General features: G+C 54.1%; 2 protein-coding genes across 2 annotated transcripts; one reads left to right on the forward strand and one right to left on the reverse strand.

Annotated features, from left to right (window-relative positions):
* Nucleotides 1-772: 772 nt before the first annotated feature.
* On the forward strand, nucleotides 773-14,232 carry CREB3 (cAMP responsive element binding protein 3). The gene is made up of 11 exons (XM_080973555.1): nucleotides 773-892; nucleotides 1,381-1,517; nucleotides 3,102-3,236; nucleotides 3,327-3,639; nucleotides 6,193-6,311; nucleotides 6,461-6,553; nucleotides 6,929-7,035; nucleotides 8,366-8,434; nucleotides 8,908-8,992; nucleotides 9,357-9,444; nucleotides 12,689-14,232. The coding sequence occupies exons 3-11, from the start codon at nucleotides 3,102-3,104 to the stop codon at nucleotides 13,081-13,083; spliced, it is 1,404 nt and encodes a 467-aa protein (XP_080829681.1). The 5' UTR covers nucleotides 773-892; nucleotides 1,381-1,517; the 3' UTR covers nucleotides 13,084-14,232.
* Nucleotides 14,233-14,776: 544 nt separating this feature from the next.
* On the reverse strand, nucleotides 14,777-18,188 carry LOC308458954 (avidin-like). Its single transcript, XM_080973838.1, has 4 exons — nucleotides 18,028-18,188; nucleotides 16,925-17,156; nucleotides 15,857-15,977; nucleotides 14,777-15,381 (listed from the first exon to the last, which is right to left on the reverse strand). Exons 1-4 carry the CDS (start codon nucleotides 18,157-18,159, stop codon nucleotides 15,348-15,350), a joined length of 519 nt encoding a protein of 172 aa, XP_080829964.1. The 5' UTR covers nucleotides 18,160-18,188; the 3' UTR covers nucleotides 14,777-15,347.
* Between the last annotated feature and the right edge of the window lie 1,315 nt (nucleotides 18,189-19,503).

Consider the following 19,503-nt stretch of genomic DNA (forward strand, 5'->3'; position numbering starts at 1 on the left):
CCGGGGGCCACGCAATGTGAAGTCCAGTGTGGCCCCCTTTCTGCCCTGTTCTAGGGCCCAGTCCTTTCGGGGATTCACTTTGCGCCCGTGGGCATCGGGACAAGCGGGGCTGCCAAGGCCCAGGCGGCGGTGCAGACACAGCTCTCGGTTCCGTTTGCTGCGGGGATTTCTGGATCAAGCTGCTGAGCCCCTTCCCTGGCAGAATGCCTCTCCCAGAGCCGTCCAGGAAACACCGCTTTCAGGTGCAGACACCTCGAAATCCCTGCGCCACACGAGAAGCTGCCGGCGTCAAGCCTCGCGGGTCCATCTCGCTCTGCCGTGTCCCCCACACGGGCCGGCAGCAGCTCTCTGTCCTTTCTGGCTGGGGACCTGGCCAGCCCGCCTTCCGTCTGCTGAGCAGAGCCTCTGCCTCGGAGCAGCGACCCTTATTTTATTTTATTTTTTCTATACCGCTTTATATTTTTCAGAAAAATCTCAAAGCAGTTTACAGCATATTACATCAATAAAACATCAATAAAAGAAAGTCAAATATAGAGTATACAGTCAAAGCAACATAACAGAAAACTCAACTATTATCGTACAGCTTTTCAAGTCAAACATTACAAAGGTCAGCTCCAGAATACCTCTTCCTTCCCCGGGCGGAGCTGGAGCGAGGGAAGTCCCTCTGACGACAGATCCAAGCCCCGCCCCCCAGGCCCGGCCGGCCGAAGGGGGTTTCCCGGCCGCGAGCGACACTCGCCTCGGCCAATGCGGCCCCGGCCTCTCCGCCGCTTCGCCAATCAGTGCGCGGGGAGGGCGGGCCTCGGCCAGTTCCGGCCCTCGAGTGACGTCGCTTTTGCTGCGTTGGAAGGAGAGCGGAGGAGACGGAGCGGAGGCGCCGCGGGCCGCGCAGGTGGGTGGGGTCCCGTCGGGGTCCCGTCGGGGTCCCGGGGCTTCCCTTCGCCCCCTCCCCAGCAGATCTGCCCCGGGACCCCTCCCGCCCGGCCCTTTCTCTCCGGGGACCCAGGAGTCCGGCGCCGCCCCGCCCCTCTCTCTGGGGCCCCGACGGGGCGGCGGCTGCCTCCGCCTCCTCCGGGCTGGCCGCCCCCACTGCCCGGCCAAGGCGCGGATCGGGTGGCGGGGCCTCCTGTTCCCGAGGGGGAGGGCAGCCTCGGCTCGAAACCCCACGTCCCGGGGCAGCCAAGCCCGGAGGGGTGACCTGCCGGAGCCCACCCCCGTTGGGCAACCTGGTGGTCCTGGGAAGGGAGCGAGCGCCCGGCTGGTCCCTTCGGCCTTTGCGGAATCCTAGACGGATAGAAGTGGGCAGTTGGGAGGGACCCCCGAGGGGCATCTAGTCCACCCCCTGCAATGCAGGGGTTACAGCTAAAGCATCCCTGACAGGTGTCTACGCGACCTCGGATTCAAAGCCTCCAGCCGAAGTGAAGGACGACCCTTTTTGTGGCCCACCCCACCTGCCCAGCTGGGGCTCGGCAGCGAAGCTCCTTCCTTTAGTTCTGGGAGCATCTTCTTGAGGACAGGTAAGCAAAATGGGGACTGACAAAGGTGAAACTCGGCTGCCCTATTGCTCTCTGTACTATTCCACCTGAGGTGTTACTGGTAAAAGTGATATTTCAAGTGATATTCCAAGTGATATTCCAAGCCCCCCCCCCCCAAGCTCCTGCTTCTCACCATTGCTCCTCTGCACAGCTGTCTCTGTGGTGGCAGGACGGGGGGGGGGGGTGAGAGAGGGAGAGCTCACCCTCCAGATCTCTTGGGCACAACCTCAGGGGCCCAAGCTGCCTGCATTTGACAATGTTATGGAAATTAATGATGTGCCGTTATAAACATACAGGGATGAGTGCATTTGCAAATACACGTCTCCAGGTGTGCCAACTGGATTTTTTTGGGGGGGGGACACACCCAGGTAAGCCCCGTCCCACAGAATCGATCACATGACGCAGTGCACGTACACCATATGAATGGCAATGCCCATTAACTTTGGGGGTGCCTGGCCTCCTAAAAAAAATTATTGGGAGGGGCTGAAGGGACCTCGGCCCCCAGGCGTCACTACTCTGCCCTTGTAGACAAAACACCACGGCCTCTGCCTGCAACTCCAGCTAATGCAATAGGAGCTGTTGTGGAAATGGACTTTGCAACATAACTTGGTGAAATATCACTTTTACCGGTAACACCTCAGGTGGAATAGTACAGAGAGCAATACGGCAGCCGAGTTTCACCTTTGTCAGTCCCAAAGCAGGAAATGGTTCCTGAGCCTCCTCTCTCTGTAAAACTGGTTTTAGAGGTATTGATAACTCTGCATGATGTGTGAAAACAGGTTCTGGAGTCAAGGTATTTCAAAAGAATGGCTTAGGCTGGCCAGCAAACGGGAATCAGTAAATGTTTCCAGGTATGTTGACAGACAGGAGACAAGCTACACTCAAATTTCTCTTTCTGTGATGCTTGTATGATTCTTTTAGTGGGTTTTGGTTAAGGGGTTGAGGAAAGCTCTTAAAAGCTGTTATTCACCTTTGTTCTGGGTCATCCTCACCTCCTTGTAAAGTGGGGGGGGGGGCTCTGTTGCAATAGAAAAATAAAAATCTGCCTGCTTAGACTGGGTCCTGCCTCCAGCCCTCCTTCTCTGACCATTCATGGACATTGGGGACTCTCTTAATGGGCAGCTGGACTGCGAAAGCTAACCTCAATTTTTCATGTAACAATGGCCGTTGCCCATTGGTGGAATTGGGCCATTTCTGCTTTCCTCAGCACTCAATCATTTAGTGTGGCAGCATCTACACCCTGGAACTCCCTGCCTATTGATATCCGGCAGGTGCCTTGTAGTCTTTTTGGAGCCTGCTAAAAACATTCTTCTTTTGACAAGCCTACCCTGAAAATGCTTAGAAAGTTGATGTGAATTTTAATCAGTTTTAATATTTTAACTTTCTGTATTTTTAAAGTGCTCTTGTAATTTTTTCTTGATTTTCTTGTTTTATCTTTTTGTAAAGCTGAGGGTGAGTTTTTTTGAACAAGTGGAGTACATGCTCAAATAAATAGTCCGTTTTCCTTGGGGGCTCCTGGCCCTGCTGCCTGACCCTGACACCCTCCGTCTCCCTCCCTCCCTCCAGATGTTGTGCCCAGAGGAAATGGCTTCTCTGGCAGATGAGGACCTCCTTGACTTCCTCCTCCAGGATGGAGGTCCCTCAGCTGATCTGGGCAAGGGAGGCTTCCTGCCAGAAGACTGGGACTTTCCAGGGCCCGAGGTGAGTGCCAGCTGCCTTGGGCAAGCCAGGGGTGGGGTTGCTGCTGCTCCAGCTCCCCCCCCCTTGCCTCACGACCTCCTTTCCCTCCAGGCCTTGGGCGAGGAGGAGGTGGACGACTTTCTGAGGTGCCTCCTGAGCCCTTTTGCAGAAGAGTCCAGCGGCTCGCCGGACCCCTCCCCTCCTCACAGCAGCAGCAGCAGCCTTGCCGAAGAGCAGAACTTCTCCTGCAGCCCTGCAAGCTGGGAGGGGTCCCCCACTGGCAGCCCCGCCGGCTCCGAAAGTGTCCAGTCCGACCACAACTACTCCCTGCACCCGACGCTGCCTGGGCCCCCCAAAGGTCCTGCGCTGGAGAACGTCAGCTCCTCCTCGGATGTGGGCGACGGGGATGTCGCCATTGACCTGGGTGAGTGCCCAGGGCATCTGGGGTGGGGGGTCCATGCAATGTCCCTTGGGGCAGGCGCTGAGCTGGGCCAGAGCAGGCAGGCGCTGAGCTTTCCCCTGTGCTTGCTGACGTGGTGCTGCAGAACCTCTCTCTCTCCTTCCCTCCCTCCATCTCTCTCTCTCTCTCTCTCTCTCTCTCTCTCTCTCTCTCTGCATCTGCTGAGTAGCTTCTTTAGGACCAGGAAGGAGAGAGTAGGAAGAAATGGACAGTTCCCCCAGCAGAGGGAATCAAGGGGTATCTGGACTGGGACCAGTGCATAAATAATAATAGTGGTAATAGTAATAGTAGTAGTAGTAGTAATTATAATAATAATAATAAATCTATTTATTTATTTATACCTTGCCCATCTGTCTGGGTTTCCCCAGCCACTTGGATCAGCTTCCAAAAAAAAGATTAAAAATACATTAAAACATCAGTCATTAAAAACTTCCCTAAGCAGGGCTGCCTTCAGATGTCTTCTAAAAGTCTGGTAGTTGTTTATTTGCTTCCTGGTGGGAGGGCATTCCACAAGGCGGGCGCCACTACCGAGAAGGCCCTCTGCCTGGTTCCCTGTAACCTCACTTCTCACAGGGAGGGAAGCACCAGAAGGCCCTCGGGAGATGGACCCCGGTGTCCGGGGTGGAGACGCTCCTTCCGGTCTACTGGGTCGAAGCCTCCAGAGCAGGAGAAAACAAGCTGGCTCCATCTTTGATTTGTCACTCCTGCTTGGGAGCTTCCCTGGGGCAGGAGGAGGATGCTGGACAAGGGGGCCCACTGCCCTGGTCTGACTCGCGGCTGGTCACTCTCTCTGCCCCCCCATCTCTCAACCCCCCCCTCCGCCCGGGAGCTGCCATCGCCCTGAGCAGGGTCTGATGGGCTGGAGAGCTGTTCCCTTTGGGATGCCTTGGAAGGCGAGAGGCAGCGGTTGGGCTTGTTGTTTGCACACACCTTTTCCAGCGGCCAATTAGCCCCACTTCCTCACATGCGCCGAGCGCCCTCCTCAGTGGGCAGGTGAACAGTAATGGACGCACAGAGAATGCAAGCGGTGAGGGAATGAAATGCAAAAAGCAAGAGATTTTTTTTTTTTAATGATATTTATTAAAGTTTCACATAGAAAAAGACACATCAATAAGAAAAGAATTTAAAAATAAAATGAAGAATACACAATACAAAATACAAAAAGAAAAAAAAGAGTTAAAAAACAGTTAAAAACAATTCCATCTTTTCATCACTACTTTTAAATTTACTTATTTTCTGGACCTCCTCATACCTCCCTCTTTTGTATTCCAATTCGTTTGTTTGTCCAGCAATTCCTTTCCCTCCTTTTTGATCCCAGTCCTTAATCTTAATATAATGTAACATTAAATTTTTACCTATTAATAGCCAATTTTCCATTCTTTTTACCTTTTTAATCCTAATCATTAATATTAATCTGTATATAACTTTAAAGCCTGTACAGCTAGAAACCGCTTAATTTCAATCCATCATCACTCTAACATTCTTTAATTTTGCAGTATTTCTGTAGGTAATCTTTAAATTTCTTCCAATCTTCTTCCACCAACTCTTCTCCCTGGTCACGGATTCTGCCAGTCATTTCCGCCAATTCCATATAGTCCATCAATTTCATCTGCCATTCCTCCAGTGTGGGTAGCTCTTGTGTCTTCCAATACTTTGCGATAAGTATTCTTGCTGCTGTTGTTGCATACATAAAGAAAGTTCTATCCTTTTTTAACACCGATTGGCCGACTATGCCCAGGAGAAAGGCTTCTGGTTTCTTCAAGAAGGTATATTTAAATACCTTTTTTAATTCATTATATATCATTTCCCAGAAAGCCTTAATCTTTGAGCACGTCCACCAAAGGTGAAAAAATGTACCTTCAATTTCCTTACATTTCCAACATTTATTATCAGGCAAATGGTAAATTTTTGCAAGCTTGACTGGGGTTATGTACCACCTGTATATCATTTTCATAATATTTTCTCTTAAGGCATTACATGCCGTAAATTTCATACCTGTGGTCCATAACTGTTCCCAGTCAGCGAACATAATGTTGTGTCCAACGTCTTGTGCCCATTTAATCATAGCAGATTTCACCGTTTCATCCTGAGTGTTCCATTTCAGCAGCAAGTTATACATTCTTGACAAATTCTTAGTTTTGGGTTCTAACAGTTCAGTTTCTAATTTTGATTTTTCCACCTGGAAGCCAATTTTCTTGTCCAAATTGAATGCCCCAAAAGCAAGAGATTGCCCCACGGTGAAACTGTTTCTGTGACCTCATTCACAAAGGAGCGTTGGCAGTGCTGATTTTGGGCCCGATCCGTTTGGGGCCAGGAGCAGCCTCTTTCTTGGCTGGCGCGTGGGATTGGGGTGGAGCCACGAGCGCTGCCATGTTCTCATGACATCCTTGCACCGCCCGGGGCAAAGTGTGCCAAGGAAGGAGAGCAGAGGGGTGTGTCCCCCCCCCGGCAAGCCTGGGCCCTCTGGCCTCGTGGCCCCTTCCACCCCTGACTGTGCGGCCCCCTTTCCTCTTCCAGAGATGTGGGAGATCATGGAGACTTCGTCAGAGTCCTGCTTCAGCGATCGGGACAGTGCTCTTCCAGTCACAGTTTCCATTGAGGAACCGACACCCCAGCCAAGTGGGGGGGACCTGCAGGTACAAGACAGCCGTGTGCCCCCCTCTGCCCCCAATATGCCTGGCTCTCGGGGGAGGCTCCCACAGGGGCTTCCCTTCTCCTGCCTCTTGGGGGGTGCAGCCTGGCAGACGCCCACCCAGCCCTACCTCTGAATGTGGTGCTTTTTCAGTTTGACTTCCCTCAGCTGATTCTGACGGATGAGGAGAAGAAGCTTCTGGAGAAAGAGGGCGTCTCGATCCCTTCCAACCTGCCGCTGACCAAGGTGGGTGCCACAAACTCTGCACGTGTGCGTGCGCACCCTTGCCCTGAGGTGCGCTTCTGGGCACGGTGGGCAGAGGCAAGTGGGAAATGGGGGTGTAATTCCTGGCTGCAATTCCTGCTTCTCCCGGGGGGGGGGGGCTTTCTGGATGGGCTCTCTGTTTTTCTCTGGTGAGGTCCAGGTGCTTGATTCCAGAGTAAAGGAGGGCCCTTCCTACCAGGGGGTGGTGCTTTTATAGCCAGCCTCCTGTACTTCCCGGGGTGAATGCCCCTTGGGGGTTTTTGGGGGGCACGTCCTCTTTGCTCCTGGGTGAACTGGAGGAGGGTTGCTGGCTGCCAGCCTGGCCCTGGCTGACCCTCAGAGCCCTGTGCCCTGCAGGCCGAGGAGCGGGTTCTGAAGAGAGTTCGCCGGAAGATCCGGAACAAGCAGTCAGCCCAGGACAGCCGCCGGCGGAAGAAGGTCTACATGGACAGCCTGGAGAGCAGGTGAGGAATCAGAATGGGGGAGTTGGAAGGGACCCCAGGGGGTCTGTGGCGGGCATGGCGGCGCTTTTCCTCTCACGCCGTTAAGCCCGCTGTCATCTAGATAAATTGCCCCCACCTCACTGAACAACCCTTTACCCGAAAGTTTCTTTTCCTTTCTGCTTAAAAATTCTAGCCCAGAGTATCCTGCGGGGGACCTTTGTGAGGGGATAACTAGAAAGTTGGAGTCTCAGACAGGTTTTCTTTAAATAAACAATAAAGCTTTATTTAAGGCAAGATAGTATATAGCACATATGGATTAAACTTAGGTTACTTCCAGAATACAGTGCGATTTCACTTTATTTCGTCCTCAGTTGTTTTTGCATTATAGGTTTGGTTCTTTCTTTCAGTTCTCCACCCCCTTTAACACTCCTGAGGCACTTTAAGAAATAGACCCAAGGGCTCTCCACCCCCCTCCCTTCACTGGGCTTGGGAGTTGCTTCTTCTCCTTAGAAGAATCTCCCCCCCCCCCCCCGGACTAGATTGGAGTCCCAAGGAGGCTGTTCCTTTCCAGCTCCTTCTTCTCCTTGCTCAACATCGGCCTCCCTGTAAAATTCCGGTCTACTCCTCCCCCAGGAGTCCACACTCTGTCCTTCCCAATACGCTCAGAGCGGAAGTTGTTTTTTCCCAGAACCAGCTCTTTCTCCCTTTCGCTCTTTCTCCCTCAACCTGCCTCCCTACCTGTCTCCCAGCCTCTCCAACCTCTTTCCAACCAACTCCCAACTAACTGTCCTCAAATCCTTTCCTTTTAAACTCTCCCTCCTGGAACCTCAGCCAACCAGAGGCAGCCTTAACTATTTGCTTCCTTAACCATTTGCTGGTAGGGAAAGAAAGAAAGAAGGGGGGGGGGCAGAGAGAAACACTTGTTGATTCAACCTGTCCAGCAAAACCAACTTTTTTGTCACAGGGTCATGTAGCCCAGCCCTCTGCCATGCCAAAATCGCAGTGCCAGAGTCCCTGATAGGTGGCCATCTGACTGACTTGTGCTTCTAAACCTTCACTGAAGGAGCATCCACCACCTCCCAAGGGAGTCCAGGGGGGAAGTGGGGGGGGCAGAGGCCTCTTGGGCATGGGGGGAGGGAGGGAGAGAGGATGGACACCCCGGGGAGGCAGGCAGAGCAGAGGGGAGGGTTTCCTCAGCACTGAGAGGGGGCTTTGCAGATCCAGGTGTGCTTCCCTGCCTTCCTGCCTTGGGGCTCCTCTGCCCCCCTGCTCCTGCAGCTCCATGGCCCCATCTGAGACCCGGGCTGCCAGGCCCCTCCTGACCCTCTTCTTCTCCTGTCCCTCCCTGCAGGGTCGTCGTCTGTACAGCGCAGAACAACGAACTTCAGAAGAAAGTCCAGCTGCTGCAGAAGCAGAACATGTGAGCGCCTCCTTTGCCTGGCGGGTCCCTGGGAAGGAGGGTGGGCTCCCCTGGGACCTCACCACCACCTCCTCCCAAGGGGGGCCCTGGGGAGAACGGAGGTGGGGGGTCTTCCAGCCCAAGGCGGAGAGCAAGGGGGCAGCCCCAGTGGCGGTTCCTCCTTCGCTGACCTCCTGCCGCTGACACCCTGCTTTGGGTTTTGTCATCTTGCTGTGCTGTGCCCACTGTGACAGCCCTGTGGAGGGAGGTGGGCCACTCCTGCTCCCATTTCATGGGCGGGGGCGTTGAGGCCGAGAGGATGGCTGTCCCCAGGCTCCATAGGGCAGGGCAGAAACCCGCCCCTCCAGACCCCGCATCCTCAGTCAGGTCCCCTGGTCATGTTGGGCCCTTTCTGGGAGGTGCGTCTGGCTGCAGAGGAGAGCGGGGGCTCGGGGGCAGCGGGAGGCTGACCAGCTGCTCTGCCTCTCCTGCAGGTCCTTGCTGGAGCAACTGCGGAAGCTGCAAGCCCTGATCCAGCACTCGACCACCAAGACCACCACGGCCAGCACCTGTGTCCTGGTGAGTTGCAGGACCCCTGCAGCCCCTTGGCTCAGCAATCCACCCCAGCCTGCTGGCCCCCCTTCTTGGCCAGAGGGGCTCTGCCTTGTTCCTGGGGGGAGAGGCATCTTCTGTCTGTCACTGGTGCCTCTGACTTCCAGCATTGAGGACTCCTGACTTCTGTGAGGTCCTGGTCCTCCTCCTCCTCGCACCCCTTCCAGCCCCCCCAGGTGCTCTGCTCTCCTGAGCTGCCCCCAGGCTGCCCGCTGCCTGCCTTTGCAGCCCTTGCTGAGGGATCCCTGCCCTGGGCTCCCTCTCCTGGGGGGTTGGACTAGAAGACCCTTTGGGGCCCCTCCAATGCCACAATTCTCTGTTTCCGCGATAGGTCCTGGTCTTCTCCTTCTGCCTGATCCTCTGGCCCAGCTACTACCCCTTTGGAGGAAGCCAGCAGAAGCAGCTGGAGCTCCAGGGAGGTGAGTGTCCTCAAAGGGTGCCAAGGCGGCTCTTGCAAAAGCCACACGCTGCTGGGGAGGGGGTCGGGTGCAAGTTGGAAGGACATGGGGGCCCCCTTGCCTGGAAATGGACAGGCTGGCTCAACAGCCCCTGAACCCCACCTTCTTAATCCGGACAGAAAGCATCTTGGGCAAAGTTTTTCCTGGGATCTCCCCCCCCCCGCCCCCCCAGCTGAACAGAGCAGCTCCCAGGGCACAGTGGCTTGTTGTCCTGAGACCCTCCGTTTGGCCTTTCCCTGAGGCATCACGCAGGGTCCGGCCCTTGCAGGAGGCAGCCCAGAAGTCCTTGCCATGCATTTCACAGGTCTAGTGCCTTCAGAAAATGAGGATTCTGTGGGGAAGAGGAAGAACCTTGATTCTGGAGTGAGCAGAGGGGTGGCGGGGAGGGGGGACTCTGTGGCAGCAGATAATGCAGTCAAGATCAGCCAGATCTCAGCTTGTTTTCTCTGACTGATAGTGGGCCTTGAATGGGAGCTGGGATGTAAAAGCTTTGTGTGTGTGTGTGTGTGTGTGTCTGTGTGTGTGTGTGTCTGTGTGTGTGTGTGTGTGAGAGAGAGAGAGAGAGAGAGAGAAAGGGAGAGAGAGGGGGGGGGGGAGAGAGAGCGAAGTTCTGGGTTCTGCAGCTCAGGAGTAGCCACACTGACACTCAACATCTTCTTGAGTGGGAAAGAAGAAGGTCCAGCCTTGTTGCATTTAATTTCGGAAGAGAGAACTCCTCCAAGGAAGATGACCTGGAAGGGAGGGCCAGGAAAAGCCCTGCAGCTGGATCAGGCCCACAGCATGCCTTGCTCTCTTGGGAGCCAGCCATGTCCCCAGGGGACACCCCCAAGCTGAATGCCAGCTTAGGAGGTTTAGCGGTTAGCATAACAGAGGCTTGGTTGAGTCGTATGCTAGAGAGAGTGAGGGGATGCCAGCAGGACTGAACCGCAGAGTCAAGGCCAGACGGGGGCTCCTCACCCCCCGCTTATATTTTTTTTAAAAAAATAATATTTATTACTTTTAAACCTTACAAAAAGGAGAAAAGAAAAGAAGAAAGGAAAGGAAAGGAAAAGCAAAAAAAACACAAAACAAAACAATACAGTACAATATATAATCAATACACAACACAACATTAACATTAACACATTAAACAAAACAAGAGCAAAAACAATTCAAAAACACACATCATACCATCTCAATATCCTCTCTTTCATTCCCTTGTTTCATCGACCTCCTTTCACCTCACTTTTTGTATTTCATTTCTATTAATTATTTCAGCAAATCCTTTCCATCTTTCTCTATTTTCTGTCATGTGATTATCTTAACATATTTTAACCTTATTTTCCATTAATACTATAATACTTATTTATGCTTAATTCCTTAAAACATTTCTACTAAAGCCATATAATTCCCTCCCAACATTTTTCTAACACTCATTAATTTTACATTATTTCCATATATAGATTTTAAACTTTTTCCAATATTCTTCCACCGTCTCTTCTCCCTGGTCTCGGATTCTGCCAGTCATTTCCATCAATTCCATATAGTCCATCAACTTGGTGATCTTCTGTCCGAGGCTCTTAACTCTTTTCCAAGTCCCTTCTGCAAGTCTTCTTCATATTTATACATGCACTTTACTTTGTCTTCTCCTGATCTTGTTCTTCTTTTCCTTCCTTTGATGCTGAAAAGTGGATCTCGGGGAAATTCCCATCTAGCAATGTTTTTATTCCTTCTCGACAAGTCAGCCAAATCTCCATAGTTAAAACTGAAATTCAAAAGATATTTCCAGTCGTATTTCAAAGTTCCTCCAAGTCTGGCGGTCCCCACAACTCCAGTCTCCTCCTGACCCAAGTCCAGGTCCCAAAGGTCAATAAATCCCTGCATGAAGGGATCTATCCAACTTTCCTTCTTCAGTCCAAGCGGGGCTCCAATCCTCAAAGTCTGACTTTCTCTAAATTCAGTCTTAAAAGGCATCAACTTATAATCATCAAATTGCATCTGTAAGGCTGGGGCTCTCTCCCTCTCCACTTGTGCAGCTTTAGGTTCCACAACAACCACTTTCTCCCCCGCCTTCTCCTCAATTTGCCATGTCAAAATAGATCCCTGTATCGATTCCTGAGTAATTTCTGTATTAATATTCACTTTTTGTCCCAAATTAGTCACTTTTTGTTCCAAGTTATCAATTTGTATAGTCCTCGCATCCATCTTCTTATGGAGCTGTTCCAGTGAATCATTAATCTTACATAATGCAACCACTAAGGCTTCTCCTGTCAACATTCTTAACGGTCCAAGGTCAGTCCCAGATTCTCACAGTTTTATCTTGCAGGTGGAAATTTCCCCAGCTCAGCTCATGTAACAATTTCAGAAGCTTCCTCTAGGGGAAAACAATTTCTATTTGTATCAATCCTTTTAAGCACAGTTCAAACAATAAAGTTAGTTTCAATTTTCAATTACTTTTACTCCTTTTTAAACGCAGAAGGAGACAATGGAAACAATGTATTTCTCTTCTTTAACTTACTGTCAACAAACGATCTATTCACAGTCAATGAGCATATCCAAAACTTCAGTCTTTTTGGCAGCCCGTTTCCAGGTTCAGAGCGGTGGTAATTTAACTTTCTTCACTCTCTCCTGCAGGCTTACGCGATCTAAAATTTCCCCCCTCTTCTCCTGCTTCCAAGGGGTGTTTGATGATTTAGCCGCTGGAAGTTTAATCCTTTATGAAGGGCTTTCCAAGACTTTAGCTTGCAGCCTCTTTGCTTCAGTCTATATACAAAAGGGGAAGGCGGACTTCCTGTTTGAAACCTCCCCGTTTCGGTGCCAAATTAAGACGTTTAAAAATCCAATTTTCCGTTCTACTCACGGGTAGTTGTTTTAAGATCAAATTGTCCACAGGAAAAAGTCAGCGCTCTCCGGCAACAGCAATGCGGCTTCACTCCATGAAAGAAGCAATCAATTCAAAGCACCGCACCACTCACCCCACGTTGCTCCGGATCCCCGAAACTGGGTTTCCCCGTGTGTAGGGGAGGCGCAAAAGGTGCCAGCCGAATCCCACGTTCACAGGCTTCTCCCGCCTGTGATTTTTGGTGGGTCCCCGCCTTCGCCGTGGCGGCCAGACCCTAATTTCCACGAAGCAAATTCCTCCCGATCAGAGGAGTTCAGCCATTACCGGAGGCGCTAACCCGGAAGTCCCTCACCCCCCGCTTATACGCTCCCTTTGCCCTTGCAGTGCTGTCCCGGAGGCTGCGGGAGTACCAGAGCAGCGTTGCCCAGTTCCAGCCAGTGGAAGCAGCCCCTGGCCTTGCCCCACCCTCCGCACTGAAGGCAGAGCCCACGGCCGCCCTGAAGGACGCAGCAGCGGGGAGCCTCAACCGGTCCCTGGAGGGCCACCGCAGCCCCCCCGCCGAGGCCCAGCCGCCCTCCAGCAGCAGCAGCAGCAGCAGCAACTCCTCTTCCGACCCCTCGGCTTCTCCGCAGGCAGAGGGGCTTCCTTTGCCCCCCGAGCACCAGCCTCTGGGGAAGGAGAGGGCCCTCCCGCCGGCCTCTGCCCACCCCCGGGAGCGGGGCTGGGTCGATCGCACCACCAGCGTGGTCATCCAGCCACGCCACTCGGATGAGATGTGAGGGCTTGGCCAGCAGCCCGTGAATGGCGGGACAGGCTGGCAGACGCCGCCATGGAAAGACGGGGGGGCTCCCGGCCTGCCACTTTTTTGCAGGGGGGAGAAGAGAAACTGTGCCTGGTGGAGAGACAGAAGCATTTATTTAGCATCCCGGACCCCGGCACCTGGGGGGGGGGGAGGCATCCTGCAGCTCATTGGGCGAGGGGGGGGGGCTCCAAGAAACGGCTCCACTCCAGAGTCCGACACTGGTCTTGAGGGGCCCAGAACTGAGCCATGGAGGCCTGGACTGTGGCTCTTGTGACCCCCCCCCCACGTACCGCTTGTGTGTCACCTGTAGTGGAAGCCTCCTGAGAAGCAGCCTCTTCCTCCCCCTGCCTTTGCTTGTATCTCTTAGGGTGCCTCCACCCCCAGATTAGCAGTGGAGGGGGGCCCTTTGTGCAGGGGAACGAGCCAAAAGTGGGAGGGGTGCTATTTGCAGGTAGGGAGGCAGGCTGCTCCAGATGCATTGCCTTGGCATGCGTGGCCCCCACCCACAGAGCAGACCCCCCCTGTTCAATCCAGGCACCTGGAAGAGCAACTCCAGCATCTGCCCAAAGGATGCGCTTTCATTGCTGAGACCCCCAGAAGCTGCCACCCTGGATCCCTGAATGCTCTTGCTGTGGCTCTTGCTCTGTGGCTCTTGCTCTGCCACCTCCAGGCCCAGTCCTGACCTCTGAGGGGGTGGCGCTGTCTTGGTCCAGGGAAGAAGCCCTGCCCCCTGCCTGCTGAGATGCCCTGAAGGAGTCCCTGCCCCCCGTCAGGCTCGGAGGAGCTTCCTGGACAAAGGGCCCTGGCGACCCCCCTCCCTTCGCTCAAGGGGGCCCAGCAGGGCCATTGGTCAGGGCTGGAAACAGGAGCTGGAATCGAGCAGCCGCAGCCGTGGGTGTGCAGAGCAGCCCCTTACCCATCGGGGGGGGGGGGAGATAGGCCTGGGGAGTAACCTGGAGCCCTTCTCCTTCCTTTTCACTCTTGAAATGGACTCCTCTTCCGTTTGTTTCATTGTTCTTGCTTTTATCGATTTTACCATTGAAAGAAGCTGGGTGGGGTGGGGAGGATAATAGTTTAGCCCAGAATCTGGATGTAAATGTAAATAATAAATGACTACAAAATGGTTCTCCTGCCTTGTTTTGTGAGTAAAGTGGAGGAGTGGGGGGAAGCAGAAAATACTTCAGGATCCTTCCTAAAAACCAAGGGGGGGGGTCCCAATAAGTGACTTCTGCTCCAAGGGGGGGGGGTGGAAAAGCAGGTGGGGGAAGAAGGCAACCTGGCCCCAGATTTGTGTCGGGTTCACTCCTGAAGCCTTTCTCGTGAATGAGTCGAGCTGCCAGGCAGGAGAGGTCTGGGACCGAGAGCACGCCAGCTCAGGAGGCCAACGCTCCCGATGTGTTGGTTGGGTACCACCTCCTGCGTCTGTAACAGACGAAAGGCTGGATAGAAGTGTCAGGAAATAATAAATGAAAAGGAAAAAAGGAATGAGGGCCAGGACTTATGTGCAGACCTAGAAAAGACTGGGCCAGAACACAAGCAGGCCTGTCCCATTGCTGGTACTTTATTGGAGAATCATCTAGTCCAACCCCCCCCCCCCAAATATCAACCTCTGCTTAAAAACCTCCAAAGGAGAGTCCACCACCTCTCGACAGTGTCTGTTCCACTGTCTCTTGCTGTCAAAGAATTCTTCCTGATGTTTATTTTTTGTTTTAAAGCTTTATTAATTTTGCAAATAAAAAAGACAATCGGCAACAACAGTCCAAAATCTAAATCAAAATGCAGACTAAAATATGCATAGCGATTAAAAGAAAAACAAAAAAGAAGAAAAGAAAGAAAAATAAAAAACTGTTCAATACAATCATTTAAGGAGTACAAACCACAATTTAAATATTCTATACATACAGTTTCTAGAAAGACATTACCTTCATATTTGTACTTTTCATTTCTATTTAATCTGATTCTCTAAACTGGTTTTGATGTGTTTTTTTGACTTCCCTCTAACCGATGTTTAGTTGGAATCTCCTTCCTTGTCACTTGAGTTCGTCCGTTCAGGTCAGAGCCTCCAGAGCTTGCTCTTCCCTTGCTGGGGAGGGAGGGCGGGGGCCTGTCGCAGCCATGGTGTCTTTTTGTAGAAGAAATAATCTCTATAAATGTTTAATCAAGAAGGGAAAGGGAAGCCCTCTTCCTGCAGGTGGTAGATGGGAGAGCAGCGGCAGCAGCAAGCGAGTCTCTCGGATCCCGTTATGCTGCTCGTGTGAAGACGTTCCTGCCAACCCTGCAAGGAGACAGAGGAGGGTGAGGCTGCTCCTTGCGCTTGCCCGGCTCTGAGTGGGGCTGATGTCGTGCATGGCCACCATGAACCCCCCTTGGTCCTTGTGGCTGTCACCTGCCCCAGGAGCATTTTCCAAAGTCCTCCCATGGCGGCCGGGTGGGGGCTTCCCTGGCTGCCCCCAGACATAAGATGATGTCCCCCAAGGGAGCAGTGTGGCAGCATCACCCTCCTGCAAGCACCACAGAGCCTCCAAGCAGAGGTTTTGCACCTACGCTGGTTCTTACTGTCCTTGCTTGGCAAGAGGGAAATTGTATCCCCTGGAGGGGGGGGGGGAGAAGAGTGGGTCAGGTGCAGCTCCAGCTGAGTGTGTTGTGGAAATGCACCTGAAAGCAGCACCAGGCGTATGATGGCGCGGGCTGGGGGCAGGTGGGAGAACCCCAGAGAAGGCCCCCGTCGAGAGCTGCTCCTTTCCGCTTACCGAGTGGCCTCCCAGTCATCGCCATGGGATTCCACCTTCTGCCGCAGAAGCCAAGTTGTCTCCAGGGTCTCCTTCCCTTCGGCATCCACAAAGCGCTGCCCCGCAAATGCAGCGATGGAGTCTGGGGAGGACAGAGGGGGGTGGGAGTGGAGTTATGGCCAGGGAACAGGGAGGCCAGGCAGAATTGCCTTGGGGAGGTCAAGCTCCCCCCCCCCCCCGGCCCCTTGGGGCTCCCTGCCTGGCTGCAGCGAAGGTTGGCAACTCCAAGTCCTACAAGAATCCCATCCAACAGAGGTGAGCTCAGCAGCTCCTCTGGAACAATCAGACCCAAACATTGACCTATCAATTAACAAGTTTGAGCCTTTAAAAAATATGTTAGCTTAAATTGTTGTGAGCCACCGTGGGATCTTAAGGGAGAAGGGCAGGTAATAAATCAGAACAACAAGGACAAAAGTGCCAAAGCGAAAGTCCTCACACTGTTGCCCTCTGGATTTGCAGTCCACCTTTCCCCCAACAATGGACTGTGGCTCAGGAGAGGCCACCTGCTTGGCATGTAGACTCAACCCCCAGCGGCATCTCCAGGGAGGGATGGGGCAGACTCTAGAACCCTGGAGAGGCGTTGCTGCCAGTCAGTGTGGACAATACTGAGCTAGATGGACCAGCGCTCTGACTCCAGTTCTACTTCTCAAACCTTTATTGGCGTATAAGCAGGATTTCAGTGGCTTCAGCACAATAAAGTCAGCTTCCTCTGTCCCAGAAATCATTATTGTTGTAATCATTTATTCAATTTATACACAGCCCTTTATCCAAAGATCTCTTGGCCAAGTACAACATTGAGGACTTTTATGCAGTGTAATAATTTATGCAGTGTAATAATTTATGCAGTGTAATAATTAAAACATAACAAGATGCCTGAGTGATGCAGACATGGGCAGGATCTAAATTATCAGCCTGTGAAATAAAGGAAACCCCCTGATCCGCCATGGGGATGCTGAAGCTGCCCCCCACCCCACCAGTCCTACCTTCAGGGGCCCCAGCCCACCCTGGAAAGCGGGGAGGGGTCCTTACCTGAAAACGACCAGTTGACCAGGAAGCCAAAGGTATACTCCTCCTCGGCCCCCTTCGGGTCGTGCTGGGCGCCCACGAGCGGAGACACCCGAATGGGCTTCTGGGCTGCGGAGACGGCCGTCAGGTAGGAGCCTGTGAACTGGCCGGAGTCGTCGGGAGGGTTGAGGACCATCTTGGAGCCCAGCTCGTTGACCCACGTGCCGGCCAGGGAGCTCTGGGCTGGCGAGGAGGGCTAAGGAGGGAAAGAGGAGGGTCAGCAGGGCGGGGGGAGACTTCCCGGAACCCCCCAGACCTTGCTCCCGGGGTGGTGGACTAGACGGCCACGTGCAGTCAGGGGCCCTGGCCCAAGAAATGAAGCGGCCCGAGGCTGGTTTGCGGGGCTCAGCCCTCAGGCCCCGATTCCTCACTTCTGCCCCCGACGGGGCGGGTGAGGGCTCCGCGTCTGAAACTGCTCCTAGCGCTAAATCCCAAGCGGGATGGGTGGAAACTTTCGTGGCTGCGGCCTGAAGGCGAAGTGGGCGCGCCTCGCCGCCTAGGACCCCTCTCCGTCTCTCTCTCTGTCCCAGAAGGGGCAGCCCCGGGCGGGCGCGCACGGAGGGGGCATCCGGGCGCTGCTGGCTCAGCCTTCGGGGTCGCAGAACCCGCCCTGCCCGGCGGCGTCGAGGCAGCGCCCCACCCCGGCCCGCCCCCTTCCTCCCCAAAAGGGCGGCGGCAGGGCTGCCCCTGCCTCTGGGCGCCCCTCCCGGACCGACGCCTGCCCGGTGCTTGGAGGGGGCTCCCGCCGCGACGTCCTGCGGCCTCCCTGCCAAAGGACCCGTCCGGAGCCCCCGAGAGGCAGCGGGTGGCCAGTCCCCCCCCCCCAGCAGGAGGAGACCAGTGGGCCCCCAGCCCAGGGTCTCCTTTCTCCCGCAAGGACACCCGAGCAGAGCAACCGCCCCTCTCCCCGCTCCTGCGCTTCCCCAGTAACGGGAACTGACTCTTTTGCGGGGGGGAGGAAGGTCGGAGGTGGCGCAGAAGCGCCTTATCCGCCTCCCCGTCCACGTCTCTCCCCTCCCCGGGAGTCTGCCTTGCGGCGGTAGACGCTCCGCCCCGCCCGGCCTCACCTTCAGCCGCTTCTCCGCCGCCTCGACGACGGGCAGGACCGGCGGGTCCGAGCGGGAATAGGTGAATCCGGCCGTCGCGCCGGCGGCCAAGAGCAGCGCCACGGCGGGCGCGCGGGCCACTTTGCTCCACATCTTGCTGCCGAAGAGCTCCGAGCCCGGCGAGCCCCGGCCGCCCTCATATAGCCTCCGGCCGCGTCCCCCCCCCCCCCTTCCCGGTGCTTTCTGAGAAACCAGCTGATTTTCCTTTCCCCCGCAAAACCGAAAGTTCGCGAGTTGTTGACGCAGGGTTTTCCTTTCACTTCTCCAAAAATACCGGCATCTTTCCTTCCCGCCAAGGCCTGAAGCGTATGCAACCTGAAGTGTCTGTAACCCGAGGTACCACTGTAGCCCAGAGCCATGAGAACAGAAGGGCCCGACCGGAAGGGATGCTGGACATCATTGCAGAACCTCTGCCCACTCGCTGCGCCCCACCTTGGAAGTCCAGTGGTACCTCGGGTTAAGAACTTAATTCGTTCTGGAGCTCCGTTCTTAACCTGAAACTGTTCTTAACCTGAAGCACCACTTTAGCTAATGGGGCCTCCCACTGCCGCCGTGCAATATCTGTTCTCATCCTGAAGCAAAGTTCTTAACTCGAGGTACTATTTCTGGGTTAGCGGAGTCTGTAACCTGAAGCGTATGTAACCTGAAGCGTATGCAACCTGAAGTGTCTGTAACCCGAGGTACCACTGTAGCCCAGAGCCATGAGAACAGAAGGGCCTGACCGGAAGGGATGCTGGACATCATTGCAGAACCTCTGCCCACTTGCTGCGCCCCTCCTTGGAAGGAGCCCAGAGCCATGAGAACAGAAGGAGATCCTGCCTGGGGATGAGGCCAAAGAGGACCTTCAGGTTCAGCCTCTGTCTCAAGGTGGCCCATCTGGGCACCTGAGCCCTCTGCCTTCCTGCCAGTTCCAGCAACTGAGATTCAGAAGCATCGCTGCCTCAAGCTTCCTTCTCCTCCCGCTCCTCCCCCCACACCGTTCACCCTTCTCCCCCTGCCAGTCCTGGTCCCAGCTCTGAGCCTCTACAAGGTCCAGCGGAGTGGGGAAGTGGTCCATCATCAGTCCAGTGAGGAAGACAGAGGCGGGGCTGGGCTGAGCAGGAGGAAGAAGGAACGTCAAGCAAGACCCCAGGACCTTTGATACCCTCCGGTTGACCTGTGGTTCCCATCTGGAGGGGTCATGCTCACTCAAGGGGTTCTTGAGTTGTTTGTCGCAAAGTTGTGACACAGATCACTCCCTCGTGGTGAGCCAGATCCATCTCCAGCCAGAGGACCCATAGCACAAAGCAGAAAGCACAACCTCCCATAAACACTGCCAGAACAGCCATATGTACTTTGTGAACTCTGATTCCATTGAACAAGCTCTACTGAACTGCCCTAGAGACAGCATCGAAGCAAGGGGGAACCCCATCAAAGAGACAACCTCCTTTGGCAAAA

Source organism: Podarcis pityusensis, assembly GCF_964106645.2.
Source record: "Podarcis pityusensis genome assembly, chromosome: 11".
Lineage (NCBI taxonomy): Eukaryota > Metazoa > Chordata > Lepidosauria > Squamata > Lacertidae > Podarcis > Podarcis pityusensis.